Source organism: Ictalurus furcatus, chromosome 19 (assembly GCF_023375685.1).
Source record: "Ictalurus furcatus strain D&B chromosome 19, Billie_1.0, whole genome shotgun sequence".
Lineage (NCBI taxonomy): Eukaryota > Metazoa > Chordata > Actinopteri > Siluriformes > Ictaluridae > Ictalurus > Ictalurus furcatus.
Genome location: NC_071273.1, coordinates 5,919,097 through 5,937,610, shown reverse-complemented (window position 1 = coordinate 5,937,610; position 18,514 = coordinate 5,919,097). Strand labels below are relative to the sequence as shown.

The 18,514-nt window shown below is 38.4% G+C and overlaps 1 protein-coding gene across 1 annotated transcript; it reads right to left on the bottom strand.

Annotated features, from left to right (window-relative positions):
• Positions 1 to 6,636: 6,636 nt before the first annotated feature.
• On the bottom strand, positions 6,637 to 10,167 carry mrps10 (mitochondrial ribosomal protein S10). The gene is made up of 7 exons (XM_053650519.1): positions 9,620 to 10,167; positions 9,423 to 9,475; positions 8,586 to 8,655; positions 8,337 to 8,476; positions 8,130 to 8,238; positions 7,941 to 8,030; positions 6,637 to 6,917 (listed from the first exon to the last, which is right to left on the bottom strand). The coding sequence occupies exons 1-7, from the start codon at positions 9,695 to 9,697 to the stop codon at positions 6,843 to 6,845; spliced, it is 615 nt and encodes a 204-aa protein (XP_053506494.1). The 5' UTR covers positions 9,698 to 10,167; the 3' UTR covers positions 6,637 to 6,842.
• Between the last annotated feature and the right edge of the window lie 8,347 nt (positions 10,168 to 18,514).

Here is an 18,514-nt window from a genome sequence, read left to right as displayed (position 1 = left end):
CTTCATGTCCAGGCAGAAAACAGCACTGACACTCCCACGTTGCAGGATGTCGAGTGTAGGGTGCAAATCTGTGTGTGGCGAGTGTGATGCAACACTGAGTCACATCTACTGGCCTGCACAATCACCAGATCTCCAGTCCATAGAAAACTTGTGAGATTATTTGAAACAGCAGATGAAACGAAGCAAACTCCAGTGAAACAGATCTCGAACGTCACCCTGTAAAAGGTGGTGAGGATGGACGTTTTGCTCTCCTCAACCTCCGCAGGACATGAAGACACTGCTGGGCTTTCTTGGCTAGCTAGGTGGTGTTCAGGTCCAGGTGAGGTCCACCATGATGGTCACTCCAAGCATTCTTTGACTCTCTCAGAAGCTTGGAGTGAACACTTAGGAATGGTATGGGGAACTTATTCGGAAGACATACGGAAACACATTTTTGAGCCACTTGTACTGATACTTTTAGCTACTGATTCGGGGTTAGCTCAGAAGCTTACTGTCTAACTTCACTTGAGTGGAAGTCACTTGTATTGTATGTGGATTGCAGCCATGGCCCAATAACAATGAGTGTACATGTATGAGCTTATGGGACATGAAAGTAGTGCCTTTGTCACTGCTATGTGGCCTCAGAGCTTTATATTTAAAAAAAAAAAAAAAAACAGTACAGGAGGAGCCAATTGTTTCTAATATAGAGCATCTATCTGAAATACCGTGTTGTCCATTAATCCCTCTTTTGGGAGATAATCTGTGTGATGTTCTACACCTTCTGTTCTTTATTTGTATATTTTGTATATTGTGTATGTGTGTGTGTGTGTGTGTGTGTGTGTGTGTGCACCTCATGGGGTCAGGTGAGTACTTGCTCCAAATGTTTGCATAAATTAACCACAGATACGAGGAAACAGGGCTAAGGACTAAAACAGAACAATTAAATCAAACCCTCCAGACATACAAAACAGAAACTGAATAAAATTTAAATACTTATTTCTGAAGAAAGTATCATCCAAAACTACTAGAACCATGATTTTTTGTTGTTGTTGTTGTTGCAATATGGAAGCAGGTAAAAACATATAAAGTGCAGAAGGTCAACTTTTATTTTTATGGAGGCCCCAGAGCAAAATACTGCTGCATTTGACTAAAGGTCATAATTCTTGAATTCATACTCAGGAACTTGGGATAGTCTCCTCAGCTCTGAGTTCCTCCGAGTTCATCAAGTGATGTCAAATAAACATGGCTGCTCCCATCATCAACAGTAAACACAGCAGTACGTCTTACCTTTAAATGAGTTTATACAAGTATTTGCTGTAGATCAATCAGCATATAGATATATTTGCCTGTTAAATCTATAACACTGATTATACAGGTTTATTTTCCTCCTTTTTTTTTTTTTTTTTACTTCAATTTTGTTTACAGAATTTGAAAATGACATAATTCCAAGCTCCAACTTCTCATTTACGACTTAAGTCGAATACAGCATACACGCACAGAAATTGAATGTTAAAAATGAAAAATAAGTTAAAAATAATTACCAAATGATACGATATGACTGCTTCTACCATCAGAGGAGGTAATGTGTTTTATAGTGTGTTGTGAATTGTTTGTATTTTATGTTTTTTTTTCTTCTTCTGCACACTTTACAGTACGGAACATTTTCAGGAGCTTCCAGGGATGGTGAGTGACTCACATATGGCTTTCATGGTTGTGCTGTAAAAACAAAACAAACCTGTATATTGTAGATACATGCCATTGACATGTGCTCATCTCACCAGTGGTGGTTAGTCCGTATGGGCATATTAACTATTCAACACAAGACCTCTGAAGGTGTGCTGTGGTATCTGGCACCAAGACGTTATCAGCAGATCCTTTAAGTCCTGTAAGTTGTGAGGTGGGGCCTGTAAGAGGTTCGGTCGGATTGAGATCTGGGGAATTAGGAGGTCAAGTCAACACCTTGAACTCGTTTTCATGTTCTTCAAACTGTTCCTGAACAATTTTTGAAGTGTTGCAGGGAGCATTATCCTGCTGAAAGACACCACTGACATTAGGGAATACCGTTGCCATGAAGGGGTGTACTTGGTCTGCAACAATGTTTAGGTAGGTGATACATGTCAAAGTAACATCCACATGAATGCTAGGACCCAGTATTTGAACATTGTCCAGGGCAGTGTTTTGAAACTGGGGGGCCACCAGATGGTGCCAGGGGGGCCACATAGAAATTCTAGAACATTATTATTATTTTTTTTTATTAATTTTATCCGTAAGTCAAGATTATCAACCTTCAAACTATGATGTAAATAAAAATGAGAAATATTCATAAATTAAATCAATTATACACAGCACACTAAGACACCCATCAAACAGAGACATCCGTTGATATACTAGTGTATAGTACTGTTAGCCACACGCTGATAAAACCTAAGACTATTTGGTTTTTAGATAGAGGACGTAGTCTCTTAGCCTAGCATGGAAAAAATAAAAATGGGGAAAATGTGATGACTCTAGGGGGCCCCAAAGGGATCCACCCTAACACGGGGGGCCTCACGCTGAAAACGTTTGAGAACCACTGGTCCAGAGCATCACACTGCCTCCACCAGCTTGCCTTCTTCCCATAGTGCATCCTGGTGCCAACTCTTCCCCAGGTAAGCAACGCACACGCACCCGGCTGTCCACATGATATATAAAAAAACGTGATTCATCAGACCAGGCCATCTTCTTCCATTGCTCCATGGTCCAGTTCTGATGCTCACATGCTCATTGTAGGTGTTTTTGGTGGTGGTCAGGGTCAGCATGGGTGCTCTGACCGGTTTGCAGCTACGCAGCCCCGTACACAGCAAGCTGTGATCCACTGTGTGTATCACCATACCTTTCTATTAGAGCCAGCATTGACTTTTTCAGCAATTTGTGCTACAGTAGCTCTTCTGTGGGATCTTACCAACTGGCTAGCCTTTGCTCCCCATGAGCATGAGAAATGTGGCGAATCTAACAAAAAACAAACAAACAGATTAACTAAATTTCTTTACAAATGAGTCAAATTACAACAGTAAGGTTCTTCTGTTTTTGTGTATAGCTCATAATAAATAGTTTTAGGTCTTCAAATGAAATACAACATAAAACAAAGGCAACCTGAGTAAACACACAATACAGTTTTAATTATTTATTTATTTATTTATTACAAAAACGTTAACCAACACCTATCACCAATGTGAAAAACTAAGTAAAAACTAACCCCTTAAACTTAAAATCTGGTTGTGCCACCACTAGCAGCAATAACTGCAACCAAATGCTTCCGATAACTGGACATCAGTCTTTCATTTATTTCTAGGACTAGGATTTACTCCTGTGCTTTGGATCGTTGTTTTGCTGCATAATTAAGTTGCGCTAGAATTTCAACTTACAGACTGAAGACCGGACATTCTCCTTTAGAGTTTTCTTGTAGAGAGCAGAATTCATGTTTCCCTCAATTATTGCAACTTTCCCAGGTCCTGAAGCAGCGTCTTGAAGCAGAATTCTGTGTTTGGTTTACGCCAGATGTAACAGGATCCCTGTCTTCCAAACAGTTCCACTTTGGACTCATCAGTCCACAGAACATTCTCCCAAAAGGTTTGAGGATCATCAAGGTGTGTTTTGGCAAAATTCAGATGAGCCTTAATGTTCTTCTGGGTTAGCAGTGGTGTTCGCCTCACCACTCTTCCATGGATGCCATTTTTGCCCAGTGTCTTTCTGATAGTGGAGTCATGAACAGTGACCTTTATTGATACAAGAGAGGCCTGTATGTCCTTTGATGTTGTCCTTGGCTCTTTTGTGACTTCCTGGATGAGTAGTTGCTGTGCTCTTGGAGGAATTTTGGAAGGTTGGCCACTTCTGGGAAGATTCACTACTGTGCAGTTTTTTTCCATTGGGAGATAACGGCTCTCACTGTGGTCCTTTGGAGTCCCAGAGCCTTTGAAATAGCTTTGTAAACCTTCCCAGACTGATGTATTTCAACCACCTTCCTCATCATTTCTGGACTCTCTTTCAACTTTGGCATAGTGAATTACTGCGTAAGATCTTTCAACCAACTTCATGTTGAAAAAGTTCTATGTAAGTGTTGATCTGATTGAACAGGGTTTGCAGTAAGCAGGCCTGGTTTTGTCTAGTCCAGCTGAACCCCATTATGAATGCAGTTTCAAATATTTGGGGAATTCGTAATTACGGGGGCAAATACATTTTCACACAGGCCCAGTTGGCATTGGAGAACATTTTTGCTTCAGTAAATAACATTATCATTTAAAATTCTGTATTTTGGGTTTACTCAGGTTGCCCTTGTTTTATATTTGATTTTGTTTTAATTTCTGAAATTAGTTAGTATGAGATGCACACAAAAACAGAAGAAATCAGGAAAATATTTTTCCACAGCACTGTGTGTCAGACTTGTATTATTTGACTCTTTATAAGGCTGTTCAGTGCTGGCTTTAAGACCAGACTACTTTTCTGTCTATCTTTTTGCTCTCTTGTTAAAAATTGATGCACGTAGTTAGTTTATTCAAGTCCATTCAAGTCTCGTTGACTCTCAACTGCCTAGTACGGGGTTACTCTGATAAATGTATCCTATAGTGTAAGTTTAGTCTCTTGACTTCTTTTTTTTGGAGGCAATATGTTGTTATTAACGTCATCGTTAATGTCGTCCTGCCCCACCAAGATGTGCGGTCACGATCCGCTGCTGTATTTCACTGATGGTTGTTTTAAGGGTTTTCATTCAAACTTGCATCACTTTTTTTCCTCTTATAAACCTTTACGATATGTAGTGTGTGTTAATTCAGTTCGAATGTGATTGATTTGAATTCTGTCATTAAAGGTTGTTTTGAGGAATCATTTTAGTCTGTCCTGTCAGTCTTCTGCACCTGCGCTGAACTTCACCCAAAAACTTCTAATAAATTATAATACTGGCCCGTGCTGGGGAACATGATTTACTTCAAAGCCATTCGTCTGATTTACCGCTCATAAGTTGTAAGAATATGCAGAATATTGCAGAATGTACAGAATGTTAATAATAGAAATCATTAAAATTGCATGTTGTTTATTTAGTGCTGCCCTGAATGAGGGATTTCACACAACAGATGTTTACATATAGTCCACGAGACACAATAATAACCGAATTTACACAAATAAACCAGTTCAAAAGTTTACACACACTTGATTATTAATCCTGTGTGTCGTTACCTGGACGATCAACGACTGTGTTTATGTTCTGTGAGAGTTGTTCACGAGTCCCTTGTTTGTCCTGAGCAGTTAAACCGCCCACTGTTCTTCAGAAAAATCCTCCAGGTCCGGCACATTCTTTGCTTTTCCAGCATCTTCTGCATATTTGACCTCTTTCCAACAGTGTCTATATGATGTTGAGATCCATCTTTTCACACTGAGGACGACTGAGGGAATCATACATGACTATTACAAAAGGTACAAACGTTCACTGATGCTCAAGAAGGCAACACGATACATTAAGAGCCAGGGGGGTGTAAACTTTTGAACAATAGGATCGTTGTAAATTTTGTTCAAAGATTTTTTTTTATTATTACGTACTGCCCTTCAGAAGATAATATATTTACGTTTCCCAGAAGTCAAAATAACAATTTACACCAATCATCCTGTTCAAAAGTTTAAACCCCCACCCACCGGCTCTTAATGTATCATGTCTCCTTCTTGGGCAACAGTGAACGTTTGCACCTTTTGTAATAGCTTTGTATGTACAAAGTATAAAAATATAAACTTTCTGCATGTCCATTGCATGACCATCCATGACTTTTTGGAACATTTAAAAAAAAAAATCAAAGTAATATAAAAGCAACGAGCTTTTGCTCTGATCTCAGTTAATTCAGAACGGTCTCTGAAAAACATTTTCGAACATCTGTTTATTTTTGCAATACTACAAACCATGCCTTAACATTACCTGCAAAGGTTTTCTGCTTGCTGGGTACAATTTCACAATATATTTTTAATTGATCACAAATACATAGTCATGTTAGACTTTCTTGATAAAGTAGACTTTTAAAGTTTATATTCTAGTCCTTTTTACATTTAAGCTATAACATACACAGAAAAATAAAGACATCTTAGCACATGAAAATATCTTGAATATAATCCGATGTTATGTAGTATTTCCCATTGTAAGATTAAAATTAACAAAATATAAGATTAAAAAATGTCTAGAAATAGGTTTACTATTCATTTCAAGGTTAAAATGACATTCTATTGGCAGATAATTTTGCTTCTTTTCCCCCCAAATAAATGCTTAATGTCAAAATTATCTGCCATCACAAGCCTGAAATTAAAAAAAAAAAAAGTATAAATAGGTTTAATAATCTTGTATTTGGTTTATTGTAATCTTATAATAGGAAATACTAGATAAATCTGACTATACTCAAGATATTTTCACTTGAGTTCATTGTTTGCAGTGTGCATTCTGAGATGCTTTTCTGCTCAGCACGGCTGTAAAGAGCGGTTATTTGGGTTGCTATAGACTTCCTTTCAGCAATCATTTGTTGCAGCGTACACTTTTGGCTACTAGTCACATGTTTTTATCTACTTCATGTTCTTTCAATAATTAAATAATAGCGACAAGAACGGTCACATGACCTGCCTTTTCGCTTAAACAAACAAACCCAACAGAACCACCTGTAATACCTTTATTTTTTTTTTTATATATTATGTGAAGCCACAAGCTTACACTTATAAATACACAGCACTATACACATCTGTGAGATAATTCCCTTGTATAACGTGAGGCAAGAGTCCTTCTTTCTTCCTCCTTTCATTCAAATCCCCAATAAGCTGCAATGACTACTGAATACAAAAGGCTTGGAATAAAAAGGTCCTCATCAGCTGGCTTCCTGTTGGCTCTCCTTGTCCCACATGGGTGTCTGGATATGCTCCGGAACTTTCTCTATAGCAGTCTAGAAGAAGAAATGTACAGTTTTTAAGCTTCGTCATACAGAACTTACAGAGATAATCACCACAGTCATTATAGCTGGATAATTCATTTTTGTACTATCTTTACTATATGAAACACAGAATGAAGGTTTGCTAACAAACTGCAGATAATATACTATATCACCATGTTGCCTAGACCTACTTTGGTACAAATCTTTCCTCGAATCAACCACAGTTAGAGATTCACATACATCATAGATTTTGCTTCATTTAAATCAATCAGCAGTCCGTTAGAGCTGACCGACTGAATTCTCCACATTTTGTAGTCTTACAACCTGGAACTGACATGGATTTAATGTGGATTACGTGTCAAAAATTTGCATAATCTACAGCAAGTGTGTCATGAATCTACACACAAAAGTATTTACTCCTGTCGCTACGAAAGCCCTGGCTATGGTTTTTTGTCAGTAGCTCAGTTTATAGCTTTGGGTTTATTGCTCTATTCTGCCCCCTAGTGGAATACTAGCGACCAGCTCTTAAATAAACAAACAAACAAACAAATAAATACTTTCATTCACTTATTGTGAACAAGACTAAAGTCACGAGTAAAATGAAGAAATGTATTAGCCAACATAAGCTGCTTCTTTGTTTGTTAAGCATTTAATACAACAGTGCTTGAAAGTTTCTAAGAATTTTCTATACATCTGAAAAAATATGTCCTAAAACATCATTAGGTTTACACAGATATATAACATTGGACCGTTTTAATCCAAGTATTATAGTTTTGCCTCATTTGTTTAATTTGGTTCTCTTTATCGAATTTAAGAACTTCTGATGAGGTTTTCGGTCATATTTATGCAGAAATACAGAAAATTCTAAAAGGGTTCACAAACTTTCAAGCACCGCTGTAGTCCCGCGCAATTTATTCTGTCCAGGACGACTTGCACAAATCATATGAAACAAAATGTAAAACTTTTCTTTGTAATTTAAATACTTCTCTACACAGACATGCTGAATTTCTTATATTGCGTTTTTGAATTTATTACCTTAGTGACCTCCATGGCTACTCCCTCAGGCAGGTTGCGCTGGATGTACTCCAGATATGCATGTGCAGTGGATCCTGTTATCCTGGCAATCTGACACACACAGGCCCTTATTCACGCACTGAACTGTAGTTTATAGTTTACAATACATCCACAATACTTCCAGAGTACTGTACAACTATGAACCCTCACCTCGATGGATCTGTAGTGTGTCCTCATTTCATACTGGACCCTGTGCTTCTTAAAGATGTGCACTGACTTCAGAAGTGTGAGCCTCTCGATGTTCCTCGGTGGTTCAAACCTGCCACAGAACATGAGAAGAATAAACGTCACCCTGTGGGTCACTGCACACAGGCAATCTACTTCAGGATACACGTAGAAAAAATCATCGTGACTCACACTTTACTCAGGGTTAAGCCGAGCTCCTTGGCAGCCAACGTCGCGAAAAACTCATAACTGTCCAGAACTGCCTTATCGTGACCTTTAACCAGCACGGTCATCTTCTGAAACAGCGTGTCCGGCTCGTCCGTAACCGTGATCTACGGCAAACAGGACGAAAACGTTTCAAACATCAAATCAGTTTGTTATGAAAAGGTTCAAATGCAATCTGTAAATGTTACAAACGACAACAATGTACTTGTGACTTACAGGAGAAGCGTGTGACGTAGAAACATTTGCGGTGCTCACAAAGGCCACAGGAGTCACATTAATACGGCTGCTGCAATAACAATAACAAATGAGGGGAAAAAAAATTAAAGAAACGTTAAAATAGACACGCAGGCTACTCATTATTATTCACACAAATGTAGGAAAACCTCAGCTTACAGCCTTCTGTAAGAGTATTACTGAAGTCCAACAGGTGGCGCTATAAACAAACAGGTTAAAGTTACTCTCAGGTTAAGGTTGTATTAACTCTTACCCCTCAGATTATAGTGCACTATAGATCTCAAGGTGGGTCCGGGAACCCTTGTGAACCGTAGTCAGAGATCCAGGTGTATTTTTTTTTTTTTTATTATGTAGCTGTAAAGCGTTACCCACCATCATTTACATTTATTTCTGAGTTTTTAGACTAATTAACCTACACTCGCCGGTCACTTTAATAGGAACACCTGTACATTCATGCAGTTATCTAAACAGCCAATCATGTTGCAGCAGCGCAATGTATACAATCAATCATGCACATACAGGTCAAGAGATTCATGCTGCCACATGATTGGCTGATTAGATAACTGCATAAGTAAGGAGATGTACAGGTGTTCCTATGAAAGTGGACAGTGAGTGTATAATGATTGTGACTTCAAATTTTGTCAATTTGGACATAGAGTGTTCTTTAAGTGGAAACTTCAGAAATAAATAAACATCTCCATCGCTTTAATAAGGAAACTACTATACCGAATATTTATAATATGTACTGAGAGTCTCTGTGGAACTGATGATAAAAGTAGACAATAGATTTAGACGAGTTGGGAATGAAGTGAGACCAACCGTAATGACGCTGGAGGACAGTGAGATCTGCAGACACACCGCCGGACACCAGCCTGGAACACAGAGCACTAGTTAAGCTCCCTACTTCACTCCACTACACACTATCTAGGTAATGGAAGTCCTCCACGACACACAGAAACTATCACACAAGCTTACAATGGCTGTCTAACTCATAAAGTTATAATTAATTCGTGTACCTTCAGCGAGAGTTCTTGTGTTGCCTTTGACAGGAGTCCTACAGTGGAAAGTGTCCGCATGGACGCCGCCATTTTCATTGGAGAACAGAAGGGAAGAGTCTCTCTACCGCCACCTAGCGGCCTGGAGAAAACCCCCACCGCGCTGGTTCTTCTTCTTCCTTTTGTTTTGATGGTGGTTGGCAGACCAACTTAAAGTGCATTACCGCCACCTACTGGACTGGAGTGTGGGCAGCAGCTTGGCAGGAAAAATAATAATAATAATAAAAAAAAACATATTAAAATCAATAACAATAATACATAAATAAACATTTTGAAAAATAAATAAATAACTATATACTACATATTCATACTAAATCACTAAAGTCTCTCGCTTATCCCAGTATTTTTGAGATAGTTTATTAGGGGACGATGCATTTTACCAGATGTTTTTCCCAGCAAGTTCTCTAATGTCTCTAGAGATGCTTTCCAATTTGCATCTAGCTCAGTTCTTTCCTTCTCATATCTTTTGCAGTCTAACAGAATGTGTTTTACCGTCTCTTGTGTATTGCGGTGGGTGCAGAGTCCAGTTGGGGTGTTTTCCTATTTCGTGTAACATTATATTTAAGCCATCATGACATATAATATGATGCGTAATTTTCATCTCTTCCTTTGGGTTTCTGCCCTGCCTCACACTCATGCCTACTGGTTTTTGTATGGTATATAGATGTCGGTATGAATGCGTGTGTGAATGTGTATGTGAGTGTGCCCTGCGATGGATTGGCACCCTGTCCAGGGTGTACCCTGCTTTGTGCCCGATGCTCCCTGGGATAGGTTCCAGGTTCCCCCGTGACCCTGAGAAGGATAAGCGGTATAGAAGATGGATGGATGGATGGATATAGATGTCATCCGGTGTCAGCTATGTCCCAGTATTCCTGCCGTATTTTATGTGTGCGTCCCTTTATAATGGTTTTAATCTCTTGCTCTACTTAATGGTACTTGTATATCAACTGTTTCATGCTTTATCGATCTTTTTGCCAGTACTTCCACAGTTTCATTCCCTTCTACCCCTACATGTGCAGGAACCCAAAAGACGGAAATATTCAGTCCCCTAGCATGGAGTATGAGAAGCAGATGAAGTATTTGGTAGACAATGTCTTGTCTACATTATGTTTTCCCAGACTGTATGCTTGATAGTGCTGATAGACTGTCAGAAGCTATAGCAACATCTTGGTTCTGATGATTTTTTCCCCCCAACCACTACAGTGCCAATAGGACTCCTAATAGTTCTACAGTGTACACTGATGAATGATCAGTTGCTCTTATTTGAATGCTACTTCATAATGAGGAATGAAAAAAGCCGCACCAGTGCGGCCTGTCACTGGCTGTTTTGACCCATCTGTATATATGAGTAATTTATCCTGATACTAGTCCATATAGTTTTGAACTATTATCCACTGTGGTGCTATTTTAGATTTCTCTTTTAATATTTGTTGTAATCTTGTATCTACAGATGGTTTTATGAATCTCCAGGGTGGTACAGTTGGTATCGGCACAATGGGGCTTACTTGTAGCTGACTGAGACCTGCATTTTGTGCCTTTGCTTTTGCAGTCACTGGTGATGATTTAAATGGTCTAGTACAGATCCGGAGTGCTTGTGCCTGTTCCACATCAAGCTTTTTAAGATTTGATTGTAACGCCAACATATATGCTAGGCAGCCATAATCAAAGGCAGCTCTTATAAGAGCCTGATAGATATTTATGAGCGATGCCCTACTTGCTCCCCAGTCTTGCCCTTACAGACATCTCAGAACATTACTAATCTTTTTACATTTGTTCTTAATTTTATCTATATGTGGACACCAGGTCAACTTCTCATAAAAGAGCACTCCTAAAACTCTCACAGCCTTGACCTGTTCAAGATTTTTATGACGTTTAGAAAAACATATACCTTGTGATTTTGAAATTGATCGTTTAAATCCCTATTCATTTGCACACTGTTCTACTTTCCCTATTGCATGTTGCATTTTCTTTCTTAAATATTCTATATTCCGACCCCTAACCCAGAGTGCCCTATAGTCCGCGTAACACGACTTACCTATATTTTCTCCAACCTGATCAAATATGTCATTAATCATAATATTAAACAGTATTGGGCTACATACACTGCCTTGTGGGGTACCATTTTCCACTGCATATATATTTGAATATTCTGCACTACTCTAACTTCTATTGTACTTCTGTTCAGGAAGTCTAATACCCAATTATATATCTTACCATTTATTCCCTCTGTCCAGGGTGTACCCTCCGAGTACTCCGGTTTCCTCCCCCACTCCAAAGACATGAATGATTGACATGTCTAAAGTGTCCGTAGTGTATGAATGGGTGCATGAGTGTGTATGTGATTGTGCCCTGCGATGGATTGGCACCCTGTCCAGGGTGTACCCCACCTTGGGCCCGATGCTCGCTGGGATAGGCTCCAGGTTCCCCCATGACCCTGAAAAGGATAAAGCGGTGTAGAAGATGGATGGATGGATATACCATTTATTCCTAATTTCCTAATTTGTCGAGTTTAATAAGAAGTCCGTCTTTCTAAAGCATATCATATGCCTTTTCAACATCAAAAAATACAACATCAAAAAATTACACATTCTTTGTTAGCTTGAGATTTCCTGACTTCTGACACTAGGCATAATACAGAATCCACTGTCCCCCTCCCTTTACGAAATCCTGACTGATACGGTAAGAGAAGAGCTTTACTTTCTATGTAGTGATCTAATCTATCTGTAATCATCCTCTCCATAGTTTTCCCTAACTGTGATGTTAATGCTATAGATATTTTTTTCTTTTGTGTTTTTGTACTTTTTTAAAATTACTTTTCATAACTTTTATGATTTAAAAAAAAAAAAAAAAACTTTTATGACTTTTATAAACCTACATAACGGACAGGTATGGAACATGAATGATCTTTTGATTGATAAAGAAAGGGTGATCTTGAAAATTGATCTTGTTTCTGAACACTATAACTACTTTGAACAAGAGAACTAGGCTGCAATAATGTACTATTTTACATGTAAAACATGTTGCATTACATTCCTCTAAAACATTCTAAAAACATTTGCATAAGAATGATGTAAATTGGGACGAAGGGCGCATCTCGTTATCCATGACAGTAAATCTCTGGCTCTCAGACCCTCACTGAACAGAGCAGATGCTGAGAGAGGTGTGAGTGCAGAGGGAAAGCAAGACCTCACGCTTGCAGGACAGTACTGGGGACATTTGCAAAGTCGCTAAGGTATTTTTATTTATTTATTTTTTTAACAAAAAAAAAAGTCTCTAAAGGGGTCTGAAGTGGCTGAGTTGATAACACTGGTCTGCACTGACAGCTAGATAAAAGGCAGACTAAGCTCCGCCTCTCCCCAGCAAAAATAAAATACAGAAGGAGAGAGAACGAAGAGTTTTTCATTTATACACATTCTATTTGAAAAGCAATAAAATATTGCTTGAGGACCCAAATGATGCCCTGTCTGTGTTTTTTTCTTGAAAACAATTTGTGCCCCCTTCCGATCTCTCTGGCCCCCCGAACCACTGATACACCCCCGAACCACAGGGTATAAGGATAATGGTTCTCAAGTAATTACTTTTCTTCTCTTTTGTTATTTCTATGAAGCTCAAATTAAAACTCATTAGATTCAAGCAAGAATCTGTTCCATGAAGTTGTTTTGTTTTCTTGAAGATGTTTTTTTTGTTGTTGTTGTTGTTTTGTTTTTTTGGTTAATGGTGATGGACAGTGTGCACTGATTTGGTTTCTGTTTTATAGCCACTCTAGCGTTTCACTAACAGTGTGTTATGGAATGACTGAAAGATAATATGCATACCTCTAAATTTTAAATCTTTATCCTCTCACAAACTTTGTAACCATGGGTTCGTTGTTGTTGTTCTGGTTGACTTGTCCTGAAATGCTGTTATTAAAAAATATTTCCTCTTAAAAAGTAACAGAGTAATGGCTTGATATAGATACCATACTATAATGATTCAGTTCCTGCATTTGTCAATAATATTCCATGTAAACGAATCCACTAATACATGTACTTTGGTCCTCTACAATTAGAATTTCAGACTATAATCAGACTTCGACAGGTTGGGTCTCGCAACAAATTTTCCAACACTATAAATATCTATTTATTATTTATCATTTTCTGTATTTTATCGAATTACTCGAAGTTTATGACGTTCTTTAAAAAGGATTTGTATATCAGTGTGAAATTAATTTTGTGTGTTCGGGTTGCTTTTTAAATGAACATGATATATATCTTGATGAATAGAAATAATCAGAATGAGGCTGCAATAGGAGCAAATGAAAGTTTTTTTTATTAAATTAAACTATATAAGCACTGTACTAAAAGTTAATACTATTTACAGATGTACTCTATTCAGGATATAATCTTAAGGCTCTTCATAGAGTGATGAATGGCAAACACAGACACATCATTTACACATACACATTTACAATCTAGTTAAAAAGCAATCATATCAATTATGATCGAAATAAAAAAAAAAAGGGCTACACAGACTACAATGGATTATAAAATTGTGGTCCTTACGTCCTGGGTTCGTTGTGCAGACCTGTGAATGAAGACAAGAAGAGAGTTATTTTTTTTGTTACTGCGTTAATTGAAATATAACAAAATTAATGTATACTTACCTGTGGAGAGCGTGAGCAATGTAGGGAAAAGTAGTGATGAGAAAGATCAAAATATGAAAAGGGAACGAAATTGTCTTGCAAAAGCTCTACATGAAGTGTAACTTAAACTCACCATCTACTCTAATACACCTGCTCATCTATGCAGTTATCCAATCAGCCAATCATGTGGCAGCAGCACAATGCACAACATCATGCGGATACAGGTCAAAAGCTTCAGTTAATGTTCACATCAAATGTGAGAATGGGGAAAAAGTGTGATCTCTGTAGCATTAACAGTGGCATTGTTGGTACCAGATGGGCTGGTTTGAGTATTTGAGTACATCTGGTACCAACAACCATGCCACGGTTAAAGTTACAGAGATCACATTTTCCCCCCATTCTGTTTGATGTGAACATTAACCAAAGCTTTTGACCTGTATCTGCATGATATTATGCATTGGATTGGACATGATTGGATGTTTGAATAACTGCAAAAATTAGCAGGTGTACAGGTGTTCCTAATAAAGTGGATGGTGAGTGTATAAAGGGGGTAGGGGTTAGAGAGAATGACACTGCTCAGAGCTTCTCCAACGTGTCCATCGTCAGCGGGACATGCTGCCAGAGCAGCCACGAAACTGCCCTGGCTAAGGCTGCTGGGTCGCTGTAGAGCTCCAGGGGCTGAGAAAACACTACTTTACAAAGCACTGTCAGCTGATCCTACTGACAAATTACACACACACACACACACACACACACACACATGCACACACACACACAAATCCAACCTAGTGTCACTGAGTTAGAGATGCAATGCTGAGAATTTGTGTATCGTGGCATCAGAAGATATTGAACACTTACAGTAAGCACTGTGAAGTACTGCTCTGCTGCAGGCTCCCACACGTCCACGTCCCACGTGATGATAACGTCCAACAGGCTCTCCAAGAATCCTCCCTCACACTTTAGGAATATCAGGGATAAAAATATGGGAAAACAAAATGAGATCAAATAGACCATGTTCTGAAACTACATTCTAGTATCACTTTTAAATCTCCTGATAAGACACTTACTGCCTCAGGAGCCGAGTCGTTCGTGAAGTATCCGAAGAGAAGCAGCTCGTAAAACACATCCACGAAGTTGTAGTGGTGAAGCTGCACAGAGGAGAAAAGTTACAAAAAGAAATTTACTTTGGAGTTGTGTTACTTTACAATTAATTTTATTTATAATTAAACATCTGTAATTTTACTCAGGCATCTGCAAGCTTACCTGGGCCTCGAAGAGCTCTGTCACAATCGATTCCTGATTAGAAGAACTTCTCAGGAATTGAATCAGAGCCTCATAGGCCAGCTGATCACCAAACACATCCTGTTAAAACAAACAAAAAATGCCTATAACTCTAATTATTCCAATAGTCATTATTACCTCCATTACCTTCCATTGCCGGTTTTTTTTTAACCACTACAACAGTTTGGGGTCCAGTAACTGAAAGTATTTTACACAAAAATAAAACAGTCTATTATCATTCTGAAGTCACATGGTTGTTAGCTGCTGCCAGATGCATCACGATCTTCTTTCCCACCACAAATAGGAAGTTCTGGTTGTGGATGCTGGCAAGCAGAGTCTGAATATAAGACAGCACACAATATAAGTTAAAGCAGAGTGTAATTTACCTGCACAATAACAGCAGCTAAACAACGGTTTTACTCACAGAGAACGCCTTACGGAGAGCACACAGCTTCAGGACGATCTCAGTAACCCCTCTCTCTGATAGATGGGTAGCTAAAAACAAGAGGTGTAAATACTTAGTGTGTCTTAAATATACATTACACCGTTACACCATTAAACAATGAAGAGACTCGTACCTAATAAAGGACACCTCCAACTCCAAAAAGTTAAGGCTCTCCTCTTTCTCCTGCAAGCCACATTAGCAATGAGTCATTAAATCTCCCACAGTAAATGTTACAGCCGCACATTCAGGGGAATAGTGGCGTATGTTGATAAACATCCGGTCTGAAACACGGAATTACCTCAGAGTCTGGTTCACTCTCTGAATCACTGTAGGGAGAGTTATCATCATGAACCTGAACCCAAGTGGAGGTGTCCACCTGACCATCTGCTCCCACAAACAGGTAGGTGCAGGTCACCTTTTCAAAGGGTTGCTGTTAATTAAAAAAGACAAAAACAAAAACAAATATCGACAGTGCAGACAAATAAATGTACAACGGACAAAATTCCATAAGTTACTGTCTACATATACACATCGTGAGAGTGTAATAAATTTAACACATAGTCCTCGAGTGGCATGGTGACACTCTCCATGCGGTCACAGGAAATGAATTCTGTAACCCTCCCAGATACACACTGAAGACAACAATTTAAATTGAACACAATTATTCACTGCAGTTAACAAATGTTTTGTGACACAACACGAATAATCCCTTACCTGTATGCCAGTGAAACAATCCTCTGTATTGATAGGATAAGAGAATCAGTGCAAATAACAATTACAAAACCTCAAGATCTATTTCACAAAAGTGTTTATCTAATAATCATTAATGTCAATTCTCTACATCAGAGTGATAGAGACTGTGATTACCTCCTGATCCGAGTAGCAGGTTTTGGTGGTTTTAAATCAGCAGAGCTGACGCTCTGGACTCCTTATCATGTAAATAGAAAAAACAAATCCAAACATTAGAGCTTGTAAAGAGGAAGGTGTGTCTGTATCTCAGCTGCAGGACTGTAGAATACCCCAGACGGGGAGATGAAGAAGTCTGAAGAGAGGAACTGAATATTATACCAGGCGCTGTTCATCTCACCAGCACTGAGAGGCTGTGAAAAGTAGAGCACGGGGATCATAAGTGCTTCTTGTCACTTTCCTTACAGTAAAAACAACTTAGGACATTTTGGTGATCGACTTCAGTAAATAAATGAAATGTTTGGTCACCAGAACGACAACTGAAGGTTCATCGTGGGGTTCGGTGGGCAGCAGCTGGAGGTTTCGCTCAACGACCTTAACACACACACACACACACACACACACACACACACACACACACACACACACACACACACTTAGACAGAAGCAGTCTACAGGTTACAAATGGAGTTAAAATATAACTTTTTAACTGACACCTACCTGGAGGAAAGAGGGAGTATCTACAGTCGCTCCCAGCACATCCTCAGGCTCTGCAATAATTTACTTTTATGTGACATTCATTTGTATATTTAAAACCAATTTGATCAAGTTTATTAGTTAGTAACATTACGATCAATATTGTATTGTGTCGAACCATTAAAATGGGTAGCCATGTTTTCAAGTGCACCAGCATTCAGCGACGTATTAAATTGTATAATTCATGTCCAAGCATTAATAGGAAAGGAGAAGATTTTACCAGCTACTCATTTTAATGTTTAACTCTGCTCAGTATAATATGTATCTTAATCTTAGCTGCCAAGCTAATAGCCAGGTTTGTTAGCAGTGTAGCTAATGTTAGACCAGAGTTTCCCGCAAACACACAGATGATACGCTGGTGTTGGGAGGTAGAGTTTTTTTCCTAATTAAAAACACATTTTATTGACTAATGTTAAATGAAAACACGTCTGAACAAAAGAAAGAGAGAGAGCATAGAATATATTGACAAAGCATAATCTGTGTATCTAATATTTGGATATGTTTTACTGCACAGCAGTTGTTTCTTTTTAGAAGCATAATCTAAAACTATCAAACAATTTTTAATCAGGTTACATTCTAAGTGTGTAAATTGAGTAAGAGGAACCTTGTGTTTGTCTAAAGCAGCTTTACTCTACGGCAATAAATTAGAAATTAGACATTCACCAGAACTGTGTTTCCAATCAAATCGCTTTAAGCTTGCATACCAGTGTCAAAATAACAGATAAGACTTCCAGGATGAAGTGTACCAGGCCGGGACTAGAGCCAGAAAATCAATAAGGTATAAGGGTGAATTATGGGACAAAGTAAAAACCCTGTCCTGATAAAACATGTAAGAAAATACAACTGACAATGCATGCGCCACAAATGTAAGGTATCATATAGATACAAATAATTATGAAGATAGGTTTGTTAAATTTATTCATTCAGCAGACGCTTTTATCCAAAGCTTCTAACAAATGAGGAAATATAAGCAAAGCGATATATCATGCAGAGAACAATACAAGTAGTGCTACCATACAAGATTTATAATGGAGTTCTAGAGAAGCAGAGTGCACAGAGTTAAGTA

Bases quoted from the DNA above. Each gene is read 5' to 3' on its own strand.
- mrps10 (XM_053650519.1), bottom strand. From the start codon at position 9,697: ATGAAAATGGCGGCGTCCATGCGGACACTTTCCACTGTAGGACTCCTG. The intron at 8,656-9,422 runs GTTGGTCTCACT...TTGTTATTGCAG, and splicing joins TGTCCTCCAGCGTCATTACG to CAGCCGTATTAATGTGACTC. The intron at 8,239-8,336 runs GTGAGTCACGAT...GTTCTGTGGCAG, and splicing joins GGCTTAACCCTGAGTAAAGT to GTTTGAACCACCGAGGAACA.